Raw genomic sequence first — 23,391 nt, 5'->3', positions numbered from 1 at the left:
TAGCATCCTGGGAGTCACACAATCCTATTTGCCACTTCCTTCCAACAAGCAGCGGAGGGGGATTCGCTTAAGGACCGCGGGATTCGCTTAACGGCGGCGGCCAAGATGGCCGCAAAACCGGGCAAAGCAGTGGCTTAGCAACTGCCTTGGCTTAGCAACTGCCTTGGCTTAGCAACGGAAACGTCGCGCTCCCTTGTGTGGTTCTAAGTCGAGGACCCCCGGGTATTGATTAACGTTGCGATGAACCGCCTCGGCCGACCCCAACGGAGGGGCGGGGAAGAGCCTGTTCGAAAAAGACAAAAAAAAACCCGGAGCGGAGCCGAGAGAACGGCGGGAGCCGCCTCGGGAACGGGGAAAAGATCGCCTCAGGCGGCGGGAGGAATCCACCGGCTGTCCAGGCAGAGCCGGGCGAGGACGGAGCTCCGCCTCCTCAGGTCGAGCCCAGCCACCAGGCCGGGCTCGAGTGAGCCCAGAGGCGGGAATCTTTCCCTCCGCCGCCCCGCCTCTTCCGCCGCCATCGCTAGACTCCGCCTCTTCCGCCGCCCTCCTCCGCCCCGCCCCTTTGCTTCCGCTCTATATAAGCGTCGGCGTCGGCGGCGCCGGCCTCCACTTCGCTCCCGAGCAGGGCCGCGGCGGGCCGTTGGGCGCTTGGCTGGCTGCGGGGCCCCCGGTAGGAGAGAGAGCGAGAGCGGCGCCATGGAGATGAAGAAGCGGCTGACGCTGGAGCTGCGCAACAAGAAGCCCGCCGAGGTCAGCCCCGCGGGGGGGGGGGGTGATCGAGGGGGGGGGTCGCCTATCTCCTTCTCCCCTCCCCCCCCCACGCTTGCACACACGTGTGCCCGGCAGACATGTTGGAGGCGCGCGGGAGGGAGGGAGGGAGGGAGGGCGGCCTGGAGGAGGGCCTTCCTGCGCCCCCCCCCCAAAAGACCCTAGAAGCCCCCCCTCCCCTTCCAGACGCCCCCCCCCGCCGCCCCCAATGGACCCCCGCGCACATGGCCGGGCCGGAGCAGCCGGTGAAAGGGTTCCCCCTCCCCCGATCGTCCCCGCTCCCGCCCCAGGAAGGAACGGGTGGGGGGTCGCGCACGTGGGGATCGGGCTCCACGTTGGGCCTGGGAAGGGGGGGGGTCTCCAACCTGGGGAGGGGGGGTCAGCTTCCCCCCCTCCCCGTTTTGCACACCACCTCGAGAGGAAGGGAGGACCCCCCCCCCACACACCCCAAAAAATAACTCCTCCTGGCGGTGGTGGTGGTGGGAGGGGAATTTGGGGGGGAGGTCTCGCGTGGGAGAGAAAAGGGGGGGAGGGAAGGGACTGCTTGTCTCGTCCACGTGGGTCTTTTCCCCCGGTGGGGGGGGCTCCCAAACAAAATGGAGGGAGGGGCTGGGGGCGGCCTGGGGTGCCGCTACTGGGAAGGGGCATCGGGCTTTTTGCGGAGGGGGGCGGCGGGAGGGGTCGCCTAAGCATGGCGTTGGGGGGGGGACACATACTGGGGCAAACTTTCGTGCCATCCGCTGGAAAGAAAGGGGAGGGGGAGTCCGAGGCTTTGCAAGGCGGCCGGGCGTTTTGCATCAAGCACATGATTTCCCCCCCCCCGGCCAAAAAAAATACCCCCGACACCCCAGGATTTGGGATTTTTTTGCAAGCTGGCGTTGCTTTTGCAATAGGATGCTGCATGGGGAGGGGGGAAGGGTGCATTTGGGAGGAGCCCCCCCTCTCTTCCTTTTTCATTGCACCGCCCCTTTGGGAAGGGGGGGGGTCCCTCGCTGCAAGGGGCGCCCCTTCCCTCCCCAGGTTGAGCGGCTGGAAGGGGAAATCTTTACTCTGCCCCCCCCCCTCCCTTCAAAGCCCCGGCTTGGGAGTCCGCCCGCGGGCGCCTCCTTGCAAGAGCCTCCTGCCCTGGAAAGGTGGGGGGGGGCTGGAATCGTAATGGGGCGCGGCTTGTGTGGGGCTCGGAGCCCCAGATGAACCTGAAAGGGCTTGCAAAGGAGCCCCGGGCGGCCCTCCCTCCCTCCCTCCTCCTGCTGCAAAAGCCGCCTAGCCGGGCGGCGATCATGGCTTCTCTCTTCTCCCCCGTCCAATCCCCGCGAGGAATTCTGGGGCTTGTAGTCTCTGGGGAGTCTCAGCCCTCCAGGGCTTCCTCTCTCTCTCTTTTCTTCTCCTTCCTTGGGTTTTCCTCTCAAGGCCTTTTGCTTCCTCCACTCTGACCGGATGTGGAGGGAAGGGGAGGATTGATTCTCCTTGCAGACAAAGCTGGTCATTTGCATCCTTTTAGAGGGTCCTTGAGGCCACTTGGAGGCTTATCTGTGTTAAAAGATAAGTGGGGCACATGGTTCCTGTAGTCTGCAGGGTTTTTTCCCTTGGGAAATCCATTCTTCCTCCCACCACCACCATTCCAAGGGTGCCCGTCCCAAATTGTACAGCTAATAAATCTGGAGATTCTCAGCCATCCAAGTCCTGGTGGTCCCAAAGGTGATTTTTTTTTCCTCTTGCTTTTTTCTTTTGAAGACCAAGAAAGCTTCCTCCACTCTGACTCTGGATGGTGGGGAAGGGAAGGATTGATGCCCCTTGCAAGCCTGCCACAGTGTGGGCTGCTTTCCCTTCTGCACAAGAGGGAGGGCAGGATGGCTGCATTTTCATGACAATGGGGAGGGGGCATCCCTGGGGGCATCATCTCTTGCTTCTGCTGCCCTTGTTTGGGGGGGGGGATTGAACTGACCCCTTTATTTGCAATGAGGCTGGCACAGAACTGTCGTCCTCTGAGCAGGTCGCCCTATAAAGTTGCCTGGCAGAAATTGAGGCCAGGGATTTCTGCTGTTAAGAAAGACATTTTGGCCCAGTTGTTAAGTGAATCGCTGCAGTTGATGAGTTAAGTCAATCTCTGGCTTCTTCCCCCCCCCCCCCCCAATGGACTTGGCTTATCAGAAGGTTGCAGAACAGGCTGGGGTTGTGTGGACACGCACACACTCTGCAAGCATCATAAATAGGAACCAGTGGTCAAGCGCCTGCCAATGGGACCACAGGTGGGGGGAGATGCTGAACAGCCCTTTGTCTGAAGCGTTGTAGGGTTTCCTAGGCAGAGGGTTGGGCTAGAAGACCTCCAAGGTCCCTTCCAACTTCTGTTCTATTCTAACACTGGAAGTTTTTAAGAAGAGATTAGAAAACCATTTCTCTGAAGGTGGTGTAGGGTTTCCCGCCTAGGCAGAGGGTTGGACTAGAAGACCTCCAAGGTCCCTTCCAACTCTGCTATTGTATTGTAAAGGTCCTAACGGTGGGGAAGACGGTGAGAAGCCACATTTTTTCAGTGCTGTTGTAACTTTGTGGTCAGACGAACTTCAGGAGGGCTCCCTGTTCTTTCAAAGCAGCAGAACAAAAACAGTAAAAGGGGGAGGGAGAAAAAATAACAATAAAAGGATAAATACGGTTTGGCTTTTCCTGGAAGATCATTCCCAAAGGAGGAGCTTGCAGCCTAGGGGAAGTGAGACGGAAGCATTTTTATTTGTGTTCCTTCCTTCAGTGCAATTTTGGATCTTAATTCAGAGATTTAATTTTCTCCAGATAGGGGGAGAACGGAGTCCATCACCTCTGCAAAGGGTGGGTGGGGGGTTTCAATATATAAATATTATAATATATATATATACAAGATAATTCTCCACTTATAACCAAAATGCAGCCCTGGATTCCCGTCGCTAATCAGGACAGCTATTCAGTGCCTTTTGCCTCATTGGGCAAATTTCCTTGGCTGGTGCCGTTAAGCGAACCACTGCTGTTCTTAAACGAGTTACATGGTTAAGTGAATATTGGCTTCCCCATTGAGGTGGTAGCCAAAGGGGAAACGACACACACACACACACAATGCCGCAACCGTCTTAAATAGGAGACAAGTTGCCAAGCATCTGAAATGTTGGTCATGTGACCATGCGATGTTACGATGGTCGTTAAGTGTGAAAAAATAGCCATCGTCCCTTTTTTTCTCCCCAGTGGCGTAACTCTGAACGGTTGTAACTTGAGTAGTGTATTTTTCTAGTGAGGTGTGATTGTTTGGGGGGCCAGTTCAGTTCCTGTGTAATGCTTTTATTCCCAGAATTTGAGGGGTGGGGGGGAAATCCCCTCTACAGATGTGCCAGAGGTTGCCCCAGCAGCTGGGCCTGAGTTCCTTTTTTAAAAAAAAAAAAACAAGAGCAGACACACACACCCCCTTCCGCCTCTGGCTGTTTTGTTCCTTAAAGGGGCTAAGAGTTGAGTCTCCCAAATTCGAGGCGACCGAGCAATTTGGGGACATTTTAAAGCTAAAAATGGCAGCTTGGAAAGACAGGAAGAAAGTGTGACTTGTTAAGTTTGGTGCACAGGTGTTGTCTCTCCATAAAGCAAAAAAATAAATAAATAGCCCCTTTGTGGAATTTTGTGTGTTTCTCTTCAACACCATTCTAGTCCTCAGTAATTCTCAACTAAAGCAACTTTTCAGAGCGGGTGGACTTCAACTCCCAGAATTCCCCATCCGGCAGAGCTGGGAGTTGAAGTCCACCGGCTCTGAAAGTTGTCCCTTTTTGCAGGAGAAATAAGGTTTCTCGCACGTTGTGCCTGCTTCCACCCTCTGAAATTTCAAGTTTCTAGATCTCATGGAAATCAATTTGGTGGCTTGCACAAAACATTTGTTTTGGGAAGTTGTTATGTTCAGGAAAACAGGCCCAACTGAAGGCTACAAAGGAAATTATTGATCATTATTGATCCCTCTACCCAGTATTGTAGTTGATGAGTGATTTAAGTCTGTGCCCTTTGGATTTTGACTCTAGAAATAATTGTTTGGGGCTTTGAAAGTTACATTAGATCTTTTTTTGGCATTTCCAAGTAAAACAAAAGTGGTTTTGCTTGTACAATATACTGCACCAAATTGCTGTAATTGCCCAGAGAATTTCAGATTTTTTTCTGCATAACACAGTGTTCCTTACAAACACCCCACACCTTTGGGACTCAAGATTCTAGTCCTCTTGATGGGATAATTTGTACACCACCCAGAGTCGAGAAAAAAAATGAGAGGGCTCTAAATGAGAGGAAGAGAAAATTTGGCAGAAAAGAAACTTTTCTCAAGTCTGGGTTGAAAAGTCTGCAAACTTTTCACCACTGGGAAATGGGTTTGAAATTAGTGTCACCTGGCGTTGCAGAATCATCATCTGTGTTGGAAGGGACCTTGGAGGTCTTCTAGTCCAGCCCCCTGCTAAAGCAGGAGACCCTGTACCATTTCAGACAAGTGACCGTCCAGTCTCCTCTTTGAAAACCTCCAGGGATGGAGCCCCCTACAACTTCCAGTGGCAAGCAGTTCCACTGGCTAATTGTCCTCACTGTTAGGAAGTTTCTCCTTAATCCCAGGTTGATTCTCTCCTTGGTTAGTTTCCATCTGTCGCTTCTCGTCCTGCCTTCAGGTGCTTTGGAGAATAAGTTGACCCCCTTGTCTTTGTGGCAGCCCCTCAAATATTGCTATCGTACCCCCCTAGTCCTTCTTTTCTCTAGACGTACCCAGTTCCTGCAACCGTTCTTATATTTTATCCTCCAGTCCCCTAATCCTCTTCGTTGCTCTTCTCTGCCCTCTTTCCAGAGTCTCAAAATCTTTTTTACATCGTGGCGACCAAAACTGGATGCAAATATTCCAAGTGTGGCCGTACTAAGGCTTTACAAATTGTATTCTGTTTAAGAATTCAGCTTGGCGAGCATCAAATTAAGTAATGTGCACGGGTATAAATCAGTCATTGATAAGAGAGCGGTAAGAGTGCGGAAGGTATACATGTGTGTCTTTTTTCGATTGGCACACCACTGGTTCATGTAAAGATGTCCTGTCCAGGGAAGGGTGGAAGGCCAGCAGGCTTAAGAGGTGGATTATTGGAAGAGCCTCGGAGGGGATTAATACTCCGCCAATTCAACCTGAAATTTAGAAATGGATCTACCTATTGTAAAGAGAGTTACCTTAGTCTAGCTAGCAAAAAACAAAAGGTGTTTGCTTGCTTTATTTGTGAGTCTGAAAAGATACCCGCAGATGCCTCCTGGGTTTTGTTTTTTTTAAGCCAGGCACAGATAGTCCTCGACTTAACCACCATCGAGCCCCAGATTTCCATTGCTAAGTGAGACCAGTTGTGTTTTACAAAGCTTTTTCGCTGCGGTGCTTGAGTGGGTAAAAGTCGGTAACACGGGTAAGTCAGCTAGTCAGAAGGTTGCAAAAGTGGATTCCGGGACACTGCAGCCGTCATAAATATGAACCCAGTTGCCGGATGTCTGCATTTTGAGCCCACGCGGCCATGGGGGACGCTGTCGTAAATGTGAAAAGCGATAGCAATAGCAGTTAGACTTGTATACCGCTTCATAGGGCTTTCAGCCCTCTCTAAGCGGTTTACAGAGCCAAGGTGGCGCAGTGGTTAAATGCAGCACTGCAGGCTACTGCTAGATCAGCAGGTCAGCGGTTCAAATCTCACCGGCTCAGGGTTGACTCAGCCTTCCATCCTTCCGAGGTGGGTAAAATGAGGACCCAGATTGTTGGGGGCAATATGCTGACTCTCTGTAAACCGCTTAGAGAGACCTGAAGGCCTATGAAGCGGTATATAAGTCTACTGCTATTGCTATTGCTATTGCTATTACAGAGTCAGCATATCGCCCCCACAGTCTGGGTCCTCATTTCACCCAGATAGATAGGTAGGTAGGTAGGTAGGTAGGTAGAATGATTGATTGATTGATAGATAGATAGATAGATAGATAGATAGATAGATAGATAGATAGATAGATAGCAATAGCAGTTAGACTTGTATACCGCTTCATAGGGCTTTCAGCCCTCTCTAAGCGGTTTACAGAGTCAGCCTATCGCCCCCAACAACAATCCGGGTCCTCATTTCACCCACCTCGGAAGGATGGAAGGCTGAGTCAACCCTGAGCCGGTGAGATTTGAACAGCCGAACTGCAGAACTGATCGTGAAGTCACTGTTTTCGGTTCCGTTGTAACTTCGATCCCTAAATGGACTGTTGTGAGTCGAGGGCTTCCGATGTGTGTTTGTCCTTCTAGGACAGTGTTTCTCAACCTTGGCAACTTGAAGATGTCCGGACTTCAACTTCCAGAATCCCCCAGCCAGCGAATGCTGGCTGGGGAATTCTGGGAGTTGAAGTCCAGACATCTTCAAGTTGCCAAGGTTGAGAAACACTGTTCTAGGATATTGCTGTGAGTTTTGGTGTTTTCATACCTTGTGTTGCCCCTAAATGGAGGGTGGATCAAAACTGATTATTCCCCAGGAATCAAATCCACTTGCTTCTCCGATCATGAGACTCTTCCCCCCATTCTTTGTACGGTTGGCCAGCTCCTGTGGAGAGCCCATCCAGCCCCGCTGGGCATATGGCCCACCCCTCCTCCCTTTCTGGCATCCATCCGTGCACGCATCCCGGTGAGCATTATCCTGCCTTGGCCTGCGCAGAGGGGAGAAACTGCAGGGTCAGGCGCGGCAAAAGAATGCAGTTGCTGGTGCGGCCGGTTGGGCTGCATTGCTGCTGTGCTGCCAGACTCATGAGATCAGGCTGGGCTTGTGCCACGCAGTTGCTCCGAGCAGCGCCAAGCTCGGGCACTTTCAGGAAGACGGCCTGCGTGGAGCCAGTCCCGGGGCCTCCGGGTCAGGCAGCTTGAAAAGCCGGTTGCTGGCAGGGCGTGGGTGTATGTAAGCAAGCCTTTCCCAGCCTCTGCGCTGGGACGCGGGGACTTAAAGTGGTGCATTGCAGCTGAAGTGTTCAAAGGAGCAAGATTCTAGTCCTCATGGTTCCTCCGAATATTGATGAATCAAAGGGATTGTCAACGGGGCAGAACTGGAAACCTTGCCTTCTTTACTCTGGTGTGCCGTCTGGGTCTGCCTTTGAGTCTGGGTCTGCCTGGGGCGATCCTGTTTTCCTGGCTTCACACGCAGCACGGTTACGGATTTATTCCTGTTTTTTGCTTTGTCCAAGAAGTATTCCCTGACTTATAACCACAATTGAGCCCAGAATTTCTGTTCGCTTAAGCGAGACGGTTATTAAGTGCGTTTTGCCCCATTTTATGACCATTCTTGCCACAGTCATTAAATGAGTCACTGCAGTTTTTGTGTTAATAACATGGTTCAGTGAATCTGGCTTCCCCATTGATTTTGCTTGTCAAGAAGGTCACAAGGAGATTGCAGAACTCCGAGACATTGCATCGGTCATAAATAGGAACCAGCTGCCGCATGCCTGAATTTTGATCACGTGGTGGTCTGAATGCAGCAGTGGTCATAAGTGTGAAAATAGTCACAAGTCTCTCTGGGCTTGGTATAACTTTGAATGGTCACACATGGTTGTAAGTCGAGAACTACTTGCGGTCGTAGCATGTAGGCGTGGCGTTTTTCGATTGCTATCTGTGCACTCCACAATGTTTGCGGCACGGCTGCAGAAAGAAGGGCTGGTCTTTTGAAACTTCTTTTTTCTTCCTGCTTTCCAGAAAGGACGTCGACTTCCTTTGCAAAGGCAGCCGCAGTTGAGAGCCGATTGTTTGTCTCAGCAACGGCCTCACAACAAGCCTGCAGGCTAGGCTTCACTCTTAGCTCCTTCTTCAAAGGCTTGTCCGAGGCTACTCCGTGAGGTGGCTCCTCTTCATCTGCTTAGCCTATTTAATTTAGTAGCTGGAACCATAAAGTGTACAGTGGCTCAGAACACACAGTTGCAGTTGATTACTTAGAGAGTGCTGACACTTGGGTGAGGCAATCTGCGGTATGATTGGTTGCTGTGGGTATAAAGAGGGAGTGTCTCTTTTCTCCCCGCCTTTTTCTTCTGTGTGTTCGTATACCATTTAGATTTACCTCATGGTGTTCCTGACTACCTTGTCTGTTTATGTTGTGATTGGTTGCTGTGGGTATAGAGAGCGTTTCCCTTTTTCCTCACCTTTTTCTTCTGTGTGTTCTGTTTCCTTCTTTGTGTACAATTTAGATTTATCTCATGATGTTCCTGTGTTTCTGACTTATCTAGTCTGCTCATCCATGAGGCAATCTTGCGCTATGATTGGTTGCTGTGGGTGAAAAGGAGGAGCTTCCCTGTTTTTCCCTCTCTTTCTTTTGTGTGCTCTGTATACTTTTTGATTTACCTCATGATGTTCCTGTGTTCCTGATTATCTTGTCTGCTCATCTATGTTGTGATTGGTTGCTTTGGGTGTAAAGGGAGTTTCCTTCTTTCCCGCCTTTTTCTTCTATGTGTTCTGTACACCATTTAGATTTACCTCATAGTTTTTCTGTGTTCGTGACTCTCTAGTTTGCTCCTGCATGAGGCAATCTGCGCTATGATTGGTTGCTGTGGGTAAAAAAGGAGGAGCTTCCCTGTTTTCCCACCTTTTTCTTCTGTGTGTTCTGTATACCTTTTAGATTTACCTCATGACGTTCCTGTGTCTGCTGTGGATGTAGATGTTAAATATATTTATAGAAAACTACACATTTGTGTCAGGGTCTCCAACTTCATTTTGAGACACCTGCCTCTCAAAGCACATCTCTCGTCAGAAATGCAGGAACTGGAAAGGGGACACTTAATTTAATTTTTTTTTAATTAAAAACTTAATAAAAATGATGCATTCATATAGTTCTTCCCAATGCTGGCAGAGCCAGTCTGACCAGCAAGTCATTCTGTGTGCATATATTGGCCCCAGAGAGTGCGCTGTAGAAGATGCTTGTGGGAATAGTGTCATATTTGTGGTAAATAGTGACATATTCCCCAGTAGGCTAAAGCAAGAGGCCACAGCCATTGGCTTGTCCTGACTGGGTCTTTAAGAATTGAATTTGGGGGGAAGTGGGGTCGGAGAGATAGGATAGGACCCCCAGGCGTTGCCCCCAATTTTGCAACCTTTGCCATGGCTGTAAAGCGAATGCCGTTGTTATGTGACTTGTGTGGTCATGAAGTGAACCCGGCTTCCCACGATGACTTTGCTTGTGGGAAGGTTGCAAATGCCGGTCAGGTGACCCTGGGGCACACACCTATTGTGCCAAAGGCCTGAATTTCGATTGCGTGGCCAATGGGGGTGCTTCCATAACTACTCCCTTTTTTTCAGTGCCGCCATGTGGTTACTAAATGAGGGATTGTTAGCCAAGGACTGCCTGTACAGTTAATCCTTAACTTGCGACCTGAGCATAATGGAGCCCAAAATTATTCTCCCCTTGGCTTATGTCATCAACCCCTATGGTTTGTGTTGTCTCCTTATCAGCTTGTTTCGTTTTGCCAAGCGTCTGAATTTTGATCACGTGATGGGAGATGCTACAATGCTCATAAGTGTGAAAAATATTAGTGGTCCGCGGGATTTAAAATTATGAATTTAGTGGTCCCTGAGATCCGAAAGGTTGATGACTCCCCTGGATCAGACCACATCCCCCAGAATCCCCTAGCTGTGCCCGGTGGAATTCCGGCTGCCGGACTTTGAAGAGCGTCACGGATGTGTCTGGCTTTCCTAGGTGAAGGAGCTGGTGCTGGACAACTGCTGCTCGGAAGATGGCAAGATCAGCGGGCTCTCCCCAGACTTCGAAAACCTGGAATTACTGAGCATGATCAACGTCCGCCTTCTCTCCATCTCTAACCTGCCCAAGCTTAGCAAACTCCGGAAGGTGAGCACCTGGGGGCAAGGCCGGCGGGATTGGCTGTGCGTGTCTGTGTGTGTTGTGAGTTGAGCCGGATCTGAGCGGGCTGGGGAATTCTGGGAGTTGCAGTCCACACCTCTAAAAGTCCCCCAAGATTGGGAAAATGCTGCTCTCGATCATTCCTTTTGCAAGATGCCCCCCCCCTGGGGGGGGGATTCAGCTGGATGGTTGCAGCCCCCATTTTGACTTTTCTGACCTCTCCGTCACCCACATGTGTCCTCTGCCTGATTTTCTGTTTACCTCTGCTGTCTTTGTCTTTCCCACCCCCCCTCCATTTTATGTTTTTTAATTTATGATATATTTTATTTCTCTTCATATATTCATTTTTTCCTTTTATATATTATTTTATTTTTAGTTTATTCTACATTTTTACTTTTTAAATTTTATTTGTTACATATTTTATTTTTTGTATTTTTATATTTAAATTTTTTAAATATTTATTTAGTTAACATTTTTTACTTTTTATATTTGATGTTATGTATTATACATTTTCTATTTTATTTCGTTCATTATATATATTTTTACTTTTTATATTTTGTTTTATTTCATTTTATCTATTTGGTTTCCATACCTGCCCAGCTTTAGGGTTCAGTATTCTCCTTTGGAGGGGGGGGGTGCCTCTCGCGGAGGCTAGCTTCAAACCTGCCTCTCCTTTTGGTCCCATCCCGTTTGGCTGGTGGCATTTTTCCACCATGGAAATGTCCTTGTTTTTTCTTAGTCATCTGAAATTTGAAGCCATGGTTTTAAAAGTGTGATTCTTAACGGCCCAGAGCCCAGAATCTGGGAGGGTGGAAGGATTAGCAGAGTTGCATGATAAATCTACAAAAGAGGGCGTGGGTTGAAAATGCTGCCTCCAGTTTCCCTGTTTGCCCTTTTCTGTTTCTCTTAAGTGGAGGGGCTGCAATTCAACTCCAGAGGGGTTGCAGTGGGGGGGGGTAGTGGGGCATTCTCGGGGGGGGGGGTGGCCAGGTTGCATAATCCACAGAGAAGGATTATGTAGTGTATTGTCTCTGGAGCCGCCGTTTATTATTTTCTTTTCGGCAGCTGGAACTGAGCGACAATCGTATTTCGGGCGGTCTGGAAGTCCTCGCAGAAAAAACGCCAAATTTGACGCAGTTGAACCTCAGCGGGAATAAAATCAAAGAGATCAGCACGTTGGACCCTCTGGTGAGTTGATGGGTCTGGCGACACTGAATTGCGAGCGAGAGTTTTCGCCTGTGTGTGTGTGTGTGTGTGTAAAGACGCACAAAATGAAAACAGGAAGCTGCCTGTAGTTCTCAACTTAATGACACACCGCCACTTCCCAAAGTCTGGCCACCTTCTACAGCAAGGCTGTCAAACTTGCGGTCTGGATGCGTTATGCACTGGCCACGCCCATGCCCAGTTTAGCGAAGGGGTGAAAGTCGTGATACATCACATGATGCCGCGAATTTGACACCCTGTTCTACAGGTAGTCCTTGACTTACAATTTGCAACAATGCAGTTTGTTGAGTGCACATTTGGTCCAGGGGAGGGATGTGGCTGCTCTGTGCCTGGAGTGGAGGTGGGGGGGGGGAGCACACGCACCCCCTGAACCGGGCCACTTTCTCCCCCTTACGCTGCAGAAAAAGCTGCCCCACCTGCGGAACCTCGACCTCTTCAACTGCGAAGTGACGACGCTAAACAACTACCGCGAGAGCATCTTCACCCTCCTGCCTCAGCTGATTTATCTTGATGGGTTCGACTCCAGCGACAAAGAAGCCCCTGATTCGGACCCAGAAGCCGACGGGCTGGACGATGAGTACGATGAGAATGGAGACGGTGAGTAGTCCGGCCCCAGGTCTTCGATTCCGCAACCGCCGTTTTGACTTTTTTTCACTTTTCACCAACTCTCAAGAGAACGTGGCTGGGACGTGTTAGAAAAGATTGTTGCCTCCTTCGAGGCCGTAGTAAGCCTATTGGGGTATCGATCCAGCAACCGTTTTTCCAAAGCCTTGAGACGGTCAATGCCTTGCCGTTGTGGTTATTTTTGGAGGGGGAGGCCAAGATTCTGGGGCCACTGAAATGGCTTGCGATGGATTCCCCCCCCCTTTTTTTTTTTGGTAACCTTGAGGTCTAGATCAGGGCTCTCCCATCTTGGCAACTTGTTGGGCTTCAACTCCCAGAATTCCCTGTTGTCATGGCTGGCGGAAGAATTCTGGGATTTGAAGTCCACAAGTCTTAAAAGTTGCCAGGTTTAGAGAATCCTTTACATTAGGAATAGGAATAGATTCTTAGTTGCTCTTCTCTGAACTTTATCCAAAGTCTCAACATCTTTTTTGTAATTTGGTGACCAAAACTGGGTGCAGGATTCCAGGTGTGGCCTTACTAAAGGCTTTGTAAAGCGGTACTACAGACTCCATGTGCTCTTGATTCTATGTCTCTGTTTACGCAACCCAGGATCATATTTGCTTTTTGGGCTGCTGCCGCACATGGCTGGCTCATGTTTAAGGGATAGTGACTGTTTTTGGCGGAAATGGAGTAAATTAGTGCTGCGTCCTGTCTGGCAAATTCGAGATTTCTAGGGGTCCCCTTGACCTCAAGAGTTTTAATTCACAGACTCCTCCCCTAGCCTAGGAGCCTGATTCTAGGAATTGCCTCTGCTCTCCGTTCATCCAACTCTTATTATTCTGTTATTGTTGAAGCCCAAAATTTTTGTAACTGAGACATTAGCTAAGCAAAGTTTTGCCCCATTTTACGACCTTCCCTGCCACAGTTACTAAGTGAATCACTGATGATGTTGTTAAGTTAACAACATGTGTCAGAGGGTCAAAAAAGGCATTTGCGTGATGGCAGATGACCGTCATAAATGTGAATCGATTGCCAACCGTCTGAACTTTGGCTATGTGTATAGGTATAGGTATTTTATTTGTATGCCGCCCTTTTCCCTGGGGGGGACTCAGGGCGGCTCACAGTTCAAAGGGAGGGAGGACAAACCAAGTTAAACACATAAGACAATACATTGTTAAAAGCACAACATTCATACAATTCGGGTGGGGTTAAGGTCTTTAGCCCCAGGCCTGTCGGGACAGCCAGGTTTTAAGGGCTATGCGGAAGGTCTGGAGGATGTGGATCTTGCCATAACTTTAAACTGTCAGTAAATGAACTGTTTGTACGTCGAGGACTGCCTGGGGTTGTGAACCAGTCTCTGATGCCAGGGGATGTCTTTTCCTTGTAGAAGATGAGGAAGAGGAGGAAGAGGAGGAAGACGAATTAGATGACGAAGAGGACTTAGACGGCGAAGACGAGGAGAACGGGGGAGATGACGAGGTGAGTCGTAAAATCTCACTTTCTGCGCAATTGTGGGGGTGGGGTGGGTTTGTACACCAAGACTGGTAGGCCGAGGGAGCCACCAAAGCTACTGCTTTCATCACAACAAATCTTGTTAAAAAGAAGTCTGCAAATCTCAGCTTTGCTGAGATTCGCAGACTTCTTTTTAACAAGATTTGTTGTGATGAAGGAATCTGGTCCAAGAATTCCACCGGGAGAACTACTGATAATCCTCCTAAAAAGATTTTTTTTCCCCCTCAAAAATGCCCCTTCCTCTTTCAGGACGAAGATGATGAAGATGATGTAGATGAAGACGAGGATGAGGATGAAGAAGCCGGTGGGTATCTTGTTCTGACTTTGGTGCCTGAGAATCGCGGTCTCGGATTGGATGGGGATATGCCGGTTGTCTGCCTCATCCAACCCTATCACTCCCCTCTCTGTGGTCTCCTTTCCTTTCCAGAGGTCCAGCAGGGCGAGAAGCGGAAACGAGACCCCGAGGAAGACCCGGACGACGACGAGGATGAAGAAAACGACGACTGAGGAGTCCCTTCCTCCTCCTCGGCTCCTTTGCAGGCCGATCCGTGTTTTTTTTTGGCGGACTGTGTGACTTTCCCGGCCTCTCACCGTTCCCCCCCCACACACACCTTTGTGAGAACTGTGACGAATCCCCTTCCCCCTCTCCTGCCGCCCCCCCTCCTCCTCCGCTCTTTTGTACGGCTGCAAACACCCACAGTATATATTTTTTTAAAAGATGTAGAAAAGGATAGGTGTTTCAGGAGAAGTTGGAATTTTCGTTTTGTTTTGGGGGGTTAGCTTTCTCTTGCCTCTCTTGCCAGCGCCCCCCCCTCCCCATGTGCTATGACACCCCCACCCCCCACCCCCAGATATGAGGTATTTGCGACCAAAGGCTTAGCGATGCAAGGGTTAGATTTACTCAACCTGCAAGCAATTTGGCTTTCCCCACCGCCCTGAACCCGGATGCGTTTGGACACTCCTGGCGATTTCTGGCAAGGGGTGGAGTCAAGTCTGCTATGGCCCCTCCCACTCTGCCCCGGAGTCTGAAGATGCACCCTTCTGGAAACAAGGCCGAGCGAGGTGCATGGTGCAGCTGTGGCCCTCGGCGTGAGTTCCAGATGCGGGACCGTCCTCTCTCTGTAAGGCACGGGCTCTGCGGCGGTGTTGCCGAAGTGTTTTACGCGTGGATTGTGGGTCGCTTGCCGTGATGTTTTGTTTTTAATTCGGTTGTCTGCTTCTGCGATTTATTCCTTGCTGATCTGTGCCCCACTCACCCGCCCACCGCCACCACGAGCCCAGAGGGAGGAGTTCAGCTGTGCCCCCCTGCCCCCCAAAATGGGCATGCTCCAGACAAATGTGGGGCACGAGTCCACCCGTGGCCAGCCCCACAACAGGAAGCTGGCAAAGGTGGGGAGGGGGGGAAGCCTTTGCATCAACATAGTTGCAAAAAAAAAATGCATACTTTTAAAAAAACAGAATTCTGCAGTTTGTAAAGCCCTGCTTTTAAAAAAAAATTGTAATTTTAGTTTTTATGGCTAGGAAAAAACACTTTGGGCACAAACCTCCCACGTCCAGAGCTGCGGTTCAACGCTCCCTCGCTTCCCCCCCACCTTCCTGGCCGATGATGGTTGGGATTTTTTTAGCCCCTAGTTTTAAAAAAAACCAAAACATTTTCAGCACAGATTTGGCAAAATAAAAAAAAAAGAAACCTAACCCATTAATCATATCTCCCACCCAACCCACCCACCCCTTTGGAATTTTGGGCCCTCTTTTATATATCTCCTTTTTGTTAATGGAATTTGGATAAGACTTTTAATAAAAGACTTGGTTTTTAAAAAGGAACGATGCAGGAAGCCAATGTGTTAAAATTTAATGATTTTTTTGGGGGGGGGGATTGCATGCACCTACTTTTCGGAGGGTTGAAGGGGTGGAGGACTTTGAAAGGGTCTTGAAGAGAAGACTTGAAGAGGTTTCAAAAGTGCCTTGCAGTAGCTAAGCTTACTCTTTATGGAAGGGGTCCCCTTAAGGCCATCCAGTTCAAACCCCCCCCCTTTTTTTTTTGGATAAACCGCGGCCTAAGGAAATGACCGGCCTCTCCATAGACCATTTGTTTCCCCTGTGAGCTAGCCTCTTAATTTCTGGAGGGTGCAGCAATCGGAATCCGCTTCAAACCATGGTTTGTTTTTGAACCGTGTCTTATAAAGGAATCCATCCACAGCAAGGAAGTCTTCAGCAGGTGGGGGAGTGGGGAGGGTCAGTTAAGAGATGGGAAAGGAAAACGTGTTTTCAAACATGGGACGGTGGAGAAAGACCAGGAATGATGGTCTGTTCTGCAAGATGCTTCTTAAGTTGAACCGGGTTAAATCAACTGGGAAACACTTTCCAAGTGCTGATATTTGGGATAGAGGGGTGCCAAATTCACTGGGACATAATTCAATGTTTGTTGACCATGGCCGGTGGACTTCAACTCTAGAATTCTGGGAGTTGAAGTCCAACACCCACCCACCCCCAATGGAATAGCCAGCATTCAGGGTTTCTAGAAACGGAATCTAGAACTGGGTCTGTCTCCATTTTCTGGAGCTCTGGAAGGAATGTCCAGATGCAGGGCGGGGCGGGAGAGGAATGCACGAAAGAGAGGGTTGCAACTGGATTGTAAAAGAGACGCAGGATCTACCTGTGCACACACTTTGTGCATCTTGGTTTTAGCCAAGTTAGGTTGGGTGCTTAGTAACCTACAAACCTAGCTTAGCTTATGGGTTGATGTAATGGGAAATGCGATGGCTCTGTCAAACACAGAACAGAATAACAGAAGGGACCTTGGAGGTCTTCTAGTCCAACCCCCTGCTCGGGCAGGAAATCCTGTCCCATTTCAGACAAATGGGTCTCCAACCTCTTCTTAAAATCCTTCAGGGTCCATCCCTTCACAACTTCTGGTGGCAAGCTGTTCCACCGGTTAATTCCTCTGTCAGGGAAATTTCTCAATTCTTGAGCCAATTTGTCTGGAGGGACCAATCGCCAGGCCCAAATGATCCTATCTTGGACATAATTACGAGAAAAATGAGATCTCTGGAGGACATAGGTGGTCCTTGACTAATGACAATAGGGGCCCAAAATTTATGTTGCTAAGCGAGACAGTCCGTAAGTGAGTTTGCTCCCATTTCACCCCCTTTCTTGCTTCCGTTGTTAAGTGAATTCCTGCAGTTGAGTTAGTAACATGGTTGTTAAGTGAATCTGGTCCCCCCCATGGACTTGTTTGAAGGTCACAAAGGTAGATCAAGGCACACTGGCTGTCGTAAATATGAGTCCATTGCCAAGCGTCCAAGTTTTGATCACGTGACCCCGGGATTGCTCAGTTTTTGTTGGCAGAGGGCTGCAGGAGGCCGTCACAGCCTAAAACGGAGCTCGGGAGCACCGCGCAGAAGCAACACGGGCCAGTCCTTCGCTGTTTCCAAGGCCGGATCTAAGCACACTGTCGGCCGGATCCTGTTCACAGGGGCCTTGAGTTTGCCACCCCTGTGATGTTACTTGCCGCACTTCCTTTGCCATCATTCCCGTTGACAAAGGTGGAGATAATGACAAAGAAACTGTGATGGGTAAACATGGCGTTGTTATATACCGTGCGGAATTATCAGCAGGTGGCACAAGTTATTCATAACCCGGTTAAGCGTGATGAACAGAGTTCATGAACCCTCAACTTTGTCTTCCTGTTAGTGCATAATGCGTTGGGCATAATGCTGGCTTGCAGGGTGATATTTTGGGCACTGGCAAACGATAAGCACGTCCCCGTTTTTGCCCTGCTAAAGCCTGCAGGATCCTCCTGAGGGTCCGAGGCGGCCAAAAACTTCCCTCTTCGAAATCCTGGTGGGTCTTATACACTGGTGCGTCTTATAGTCCGAAAAATACGGTAGGTTACCACAGTCCCAACTGAGCCAGGGAGTGTTTCTCTTGGATTTTAGCAATCACTGCCCCCCATTCAACCTGCTTCGGCGTTTTCAGCTCAGTCCGTGCTCGAAGGACATCCGTTGAAGGACCACCTACATATTCTGTAAAATCCCAATTTGGACACCCCGGGGGTTGCAAAGCCCCACCCTTGCCCACGGCTGGAGTCTGAAAGCCACGTGGGGCAAAAACCGTCCAGGGAGCAGCGTCGGTTGTGGGCTGGGGTCACCCGATGGCAGCACTGAGGTGTGGTCAGTCATATGCTGAGCCGCTCCTGGAGGGAAAAGTGTGACCCTTCAGAGGTTGCGTAAGGATTCGAAAGGAGCCAGGGGCTGGCAGGATCTTTGGGCATTCAGACAAAGGGTCCGGCCACTAAACGGTGTACAAAACTGGTGGGACATTGGGAGCTTGGGAGACAAAGCAAACCGCAGGTGCCCACCATTCTGTGGTGGAAATTCTCCATGATGGAATGGGTTTAAAAAATAACGGGTGGATTTATGCAGGATTTGAGATTGAGGAATCCCTTCTGGTGGGATCTGGAGTGAGTCTGGAGCGCAGCCGGTGGGTCTCTCTTGGGCTCTTCTGGAAACTCCTGCCAGGGTTTTGACTTTTGGGGAAACTAATTTTGCAGTCACACCTCAAAAGCACCACCTTAGGTCAAATCCTGGAGATCTGTTGCCAGACACTTGTGGGCAGGAATAAGTTGGGGGGGGGACGGAAAACATGTGTTTAGGGGCCCCTCAAATGCCTCTCACCACATCCCACAGGGATTCCTGCCTAGAGGTATCGGAGGCAGAGTTGGCAAAGATCTCAGTAAGCTCTTGGGTATCCTGTTTGGAAGGGATACCACCAGGAAGTCCTCCGGCTGTAAGCGGGGCTGGGATGGTCCCTCTTTCAACTGCGGAACTCCGCAGAAGATACAATACGTTTGGAAGTGACCTTGAAGTTCTTTGAGAGTGACCCCCTGCTCAAAATACCACTCCAGACAAGTGGCTGTCCAATCTCAATGATGGGGCCCCGATCCTCTTTCTTGCTCTTCTCTGCACTTGTTTTTCCCAGAATCCGTGTCTCTTTTTATATCGTTGCGACAAGAACTGGACACAGGTGTGGCTTCGCTCACGCAGCGCAAAGTGGCATCGTCATCCATCACGGCCCTGATGCTATCAGTTCCTCGGTTGGTGCAGGCCAGGGCTTCGTTGGCAGCTGCACCACGCGGCTGGCACCCTGTTCTCTTTCTGGAGGGGACGTTGGCTGGCTGGCATTTTAAGGGCAGAAGCCGTCTCTCTCCAGCTCTCCTGACTTGAGGAATGAAGGGGAGGGGGATCGCCCTTTGACTGTGCCCCTCTGGGGAGGAAGCCCCTTGAGAGACAGGAGCTAAGTGACTTTGGCTTCCTCTTTGGAAACCGGCGATGGAAAAAAAAAACATCTAAGTGGGAAGATTTTTGCATCTTTACGAGCCTCTTAAAAGCATTATCTTCATTCCTCCCCCCCACAAACCCATGCGCCTCTCAGCACTGAAACATTCTGCCGCTCGATTCTCATTGAGGGTGATCAATTTTTCATGTCGACGCTGCCTCTCCGGGATCAAACGCTGGCGTTTGTTAAAGAGAGCTGCTAATTATTAATTTAAAGGACTTAAAAGAGCTTTGGCGGTGTGGAGTAAGGCTGCGCTGGGAGAGAACGTGATCAGAGTGTTCCCCTTCTGTGGGAGCCTTTCGGGCCATGTTGGGGGCCGAAACGCTTTGAGCCGGTCCAGGAACTCCACCCCAGGCAGAGAGGGAGAAGATTCGATGGACCACCAGGATTTCCTCTGCCGTTTCAGGAACGGCACAATTTGCCGCAGCCAACTCGATGCAGCTAACTCGCCATGGCCAACTGGACCTTATCTAACAAAATGAAATTCGGTGTGGAGAAAAGTAAAGTCTTGCACCTAGGCAGGAAAAACCAAAATTAAACCTATAGACCGGGGAAAACCAGGCTTCTTAATCGCACGAACACTGAGAGGGACCTTGGAGTCTTAATGCAGTGGTCTCCAACCTTGGCAACTTTAAGACCTGTGGACTTCAACTCCCAGAGTTCCTCAGCCAGCTTTGCTTTGTCTTAAAGTTGCCAAGGTTGGAGACCACTGTCTTAGTGGACCGTGGCACGACAAAACCGCGGTCCACTAAACCGCGCCCGATTAAAGCGCGTACCTGACGTCATCAGCAGCGCGACAAATACGACCGCGGAGAAAAAAGGGCGCTTTAAAAAGCGCTTTTAAAGCAAGCCGATTCACGTAAAGGTAAGGGTTAGGTTAAGGGTTAGCGTTAGGTTAAGGGTTAGCGTTAGGTTTAGCGTTAGGTTAAGGGTTAGGTTTAGGGTTAGGTTTGGGGGGGTTAGGGTAAGGTTTTCGCGTTAATTTTAACTTTACCGCTCACAGCGTGATGTTTTCGTCGCGCTGTGATGACGTCAGGTACGCGCTTTCATCAAGCGCGCTTTAGTCTACCGCGGTTTTGTGGTGGAACCTTAGTGGACAACCAGCTAAATAGGAGCCAGCAGTGTGTGGTGGCAGCCAAAAAAGCCAACGCAATCCTCAGTTGCATTAACGGTGGGATTCAATCAAGATCAAGGGAGGTACTAAGACCTTAGAGAGAGCTCCGTGTGCCACCTTATTGGCTGCCGTAGAAACGGGGAAGGAGGCATGGAATTTGGGATGGGAATAAATGGTACAGGACTGATATGGAAAAGGGAGTTTTCTTTTCGCATGCTGGTGGCCGGTGTTTGGACTTGGTCAAGGCCAACGGTCCTGCATACCAATATGATGATGCTTTTTGGAGATGCACCCCACATGACACCTAAGAAGGGTTGCAGATTGGACGCTGGGGCGGGGTCATTGGAGGGAGGTGGCTGCGTTATCATTTGATATGTGCTTGTTCGCGCCTCCCTGGCTCAGATCTTGCTTTACTTTCGCTGCTATCTTTTCACAAACCAGTAAAAGCATTTTAATTCCATGAACAATGAGAGTTAGGAGTTTTATTTCTCGGTTATGGATGGAGGCACAGCTGACAGGTTAGCCATCGCAGGACTTAGAAGCATTTGGAATGTGGATTTATACGTATAAACTGGAGGGGATAAGACACCCGCAAAAGCCAAGGGAGATAATCAAAACCATTAGAAGTCGAAAGTTGGAATATTTCGGACATGGGATGCGACACCCGGAAAAATACGTCATCCTTGACTTCATCCTCCCAGGAAAGATTGAAGGCAAACGAAGGTCCAGGCAGAAAAAGAACATCAGGGCTTCAAAATCTAAGGGGCCGGTTTGGACAAAACTCACCAGCACTTTTTTTATGTGGCTGTTAATAAAAATAGAATCGTCAACATGGTCACCAACGTCCGATGACGGATACGGCACAAACTCAGCACCTGAGCAACAGCCGACATCCAGAAGCTCGCTGGGGGAGTATCTTCCCGAGGGAGATTATTAAAAGCCTCTTCCTTCGACCTGGGGCAGAGCGGGGAGGGGGTTGGGGTCGAAGGGGATGGCCTTGGGCAACGCTAATGGACACGGGGCAGGAGAGGGGGGGGAGTGGGAAACCAGACTCTTTGTAGGAAGAGAGTGTAAATAATTCAAGGGGTCAACGCCCAAGAGAATCCTGGGCATGGTTGAGATCGATGGGATCCCTCTGCAGTGGGAATGAAAGAAGCAGACCCTCCATATCAATATTCATAAATCAGGGAGGGGGTAGTGGAGGCTGCTGGGTCTCCCCACTGACACCCATTCGTTTAGTGACTGTTCAAAGTCACGACGGCACTGGGAAATGCAACGTCACACTTAGCGGCCGTTGCAGGATCCCCCAGATCTCATAAAGGCCAGGGTCAATCAGCCGTAAACCTCCATTTCCATCGGTTTTAACTGCAAAAGGTTGCGCAACAAGGCACTTGCTAAATGAGGACAGAGTTTTGTGAGCAGTGTTTCGTAAGCCACACTCTTTTTGCAAGTCTTTTCCCTAACACAGTGCAGGCTTCTCATTTTCAGGCAACATTTCTCAACCTCAGCAACTTTGAAAATGTTTGGACTTCAACTCCCAGAATTCCCCCAGCCAGCACCAATTTGAGGGAGTTTTAATAAGTGCACGCATCTTCAACTGGCCAAGCTTGAGAAACTGCTATAAACCACGGTCAACTTGAATCTTTAAGCAAGAGTGATCCTTGACTCGATTTGTTCAGAAAGAGAGTTTATTAAAGGTCAAGTGAAATACAGTGAAGCAGAGCCTGAGGTTCCCATGCCAAACCCCTAGGCGTAACTTTTCCCTCCCAGGCATTTCCCGTAGCAATCGCATTTAGACTTACATACCCCGCTTCACAGTGCTTTAAGTCCTCTCTCTAAACAGTTTACAGAGTCAGCCTTTTTGCCCCCAGCAATCTGGATCCTCGTTTTACCAACCTCGGAAGGATGGAAGGCTGAGTCAACCTTGAGCGGGCCAGGATCAAACTGCTGGCATTGGGCAGTCAACCTGCAATGCTGCATTCTAACCACCGTGCCACCATGGCTCTTACCATAGCTGATTCCCCCATCGTCCAGTTTTAAAGGGTATGTTTTTGAAATGGTCATTCTGCATGAAGGCTGCAGTCTTCTCCCAGGAAAACCCAGCCTTGAGGACTAGTCACTGAGCGGCATGCTTCTTTCCAATAGTTTCCCTTTCCCCCAGCATCCACCCTCCTCCCCAGGGTCCCTGGCAGACTGGCACTGAGCATTATCCAAGATCTACAGCCTCCAGATTTATGTGTTCCTTGGCAACTGGCCACAGATATACCTGATTTTGAAAAGGATTTTCCGAACATTAAAAGCTGCATTTCCTGGACAAGATTCTCGCCACTACCAAAAGTCCTTTTAACTAAACTTTTGGTCATAGCCGCTGTTTGGCACAAACTAATCATTTGGATTTCTGCAATAGAGCTCCTAGGTTTAGTGGGCTCCATAATCCATGAAAGAATCCATGATCTGTGGAGAAGGTACATGAAGCGACTATTGGAATATCTGGGAGGAGGATCTGGCCCTTTCAAGCAGGAGGACTTGGAGAACATGCTGCTTCTGCACAGCCATGCAAGCTATCAAAAACTTAAGTGACCAGAGATATTTTTACTAGGTGTTGTCCCAGAGAAATTCAAGAAAGAGGATACCTATTTGATTATACATGTAACTACAGCAGCAAGAATCGTATTTGCCCACAATGGGAAACTAAATAAGCTACCAACAGATGAAGAGATAGTAAAAAAGATATTAGATTGTGCAGAGATGAATAGGTTGACAATGAAAATAAAGGATAGAGGAATCGGAGTACTTCAAGACATGGGGAGGATTTTATGATTGGCTAGAGAAAAAGGAAGTAGGGTGAAGATATAGAACCCAGACGATTAAATGGAAAGAGGGGGGGGGGGGGGAGAAGGGGAAAACAGAAAAGATAATATTAAATATATGTATATATCCAAGAGCGAGACATAAAGGGGGAGAGGGAAATATAGTTAGGATAGA

General features: G+C 49.4%; 1 protein-coding gene across 1 annotated transcript; it reads left to right on the top strand.

Moving 5' to 3' along the window:
- Positions 1–601: 601 nt before the first annotated feature.
- On the top strand, positions 602–15,779 carry LOC116524050 (acidic leucine-rich nuclear phosphoprotein 32 family member B-like). Its single transcript, XM_032239150.1, has 7 exons — positions 602–750; positions 10,452–10,601; positions 11,679–11,801; positions 12,239–12,434; positions 13,831–13,922; positions 14,205–14,259; positions 14,383–15,779. The coding sequence occupies exons 1-7, from the start codon at positions 697–699 to the stop codon at positions 14,460–14,462; spliced, it is 750 nt and encodes a 249-aa protein (XP_032095041.1). The 5' UTR covers positions 602–696; the 3' UTR covers positions 14,463–15,779.
- Positions 15,780–23,391: the final 7,612 nt, after the last annotated feature.

Source organism: Thamnophis elegans, chromosome 1 (genome assembly GCF_009769535.1).
Source record: "Thamnophis elegans isolate rThaEle1 chromosome 1, rThaEle1.pri, whole genome shotgun sequence".
In the NCBI taxonomy this organism is placed as follows: Eukaryota; Metazoa; Chordata; class Lepidosauria; order Squamata; family Colubridae; genus Thamnophis; species Thamnophis elegans.
The sequence above is the reverse complement of the archived record's forward strand: the minus strand, read 5'-3'. Positions and strand labels throughout refer to the sequence as shown.

Excerpts from the sequence above, each read along its gene's own strand:
- LOC116524050 (XM_032239150.1), top strand. The coding sequence starts at position 697 with ATGGAGATGAAGAAGCGGCTGACGCTGGAGCTGCGCAACAAGAAGCCC. Across the intron at positions 12,435-13,830 it reads GTACGATGAGAATGGAGACG|AAGATGAGGAAGAGGAGGAA; the intron begins GTGAGTAGTCCG and ends TTTTCCTTGTAG. Across the intron at positions 14,260-14,382 it reads GGATGAGGATGAAGAAGCCG|AGGTCCAGCAGGGCGAGAAG; the intron begins GTGGGTATCTTG and ends TTTCCTTTCCAG.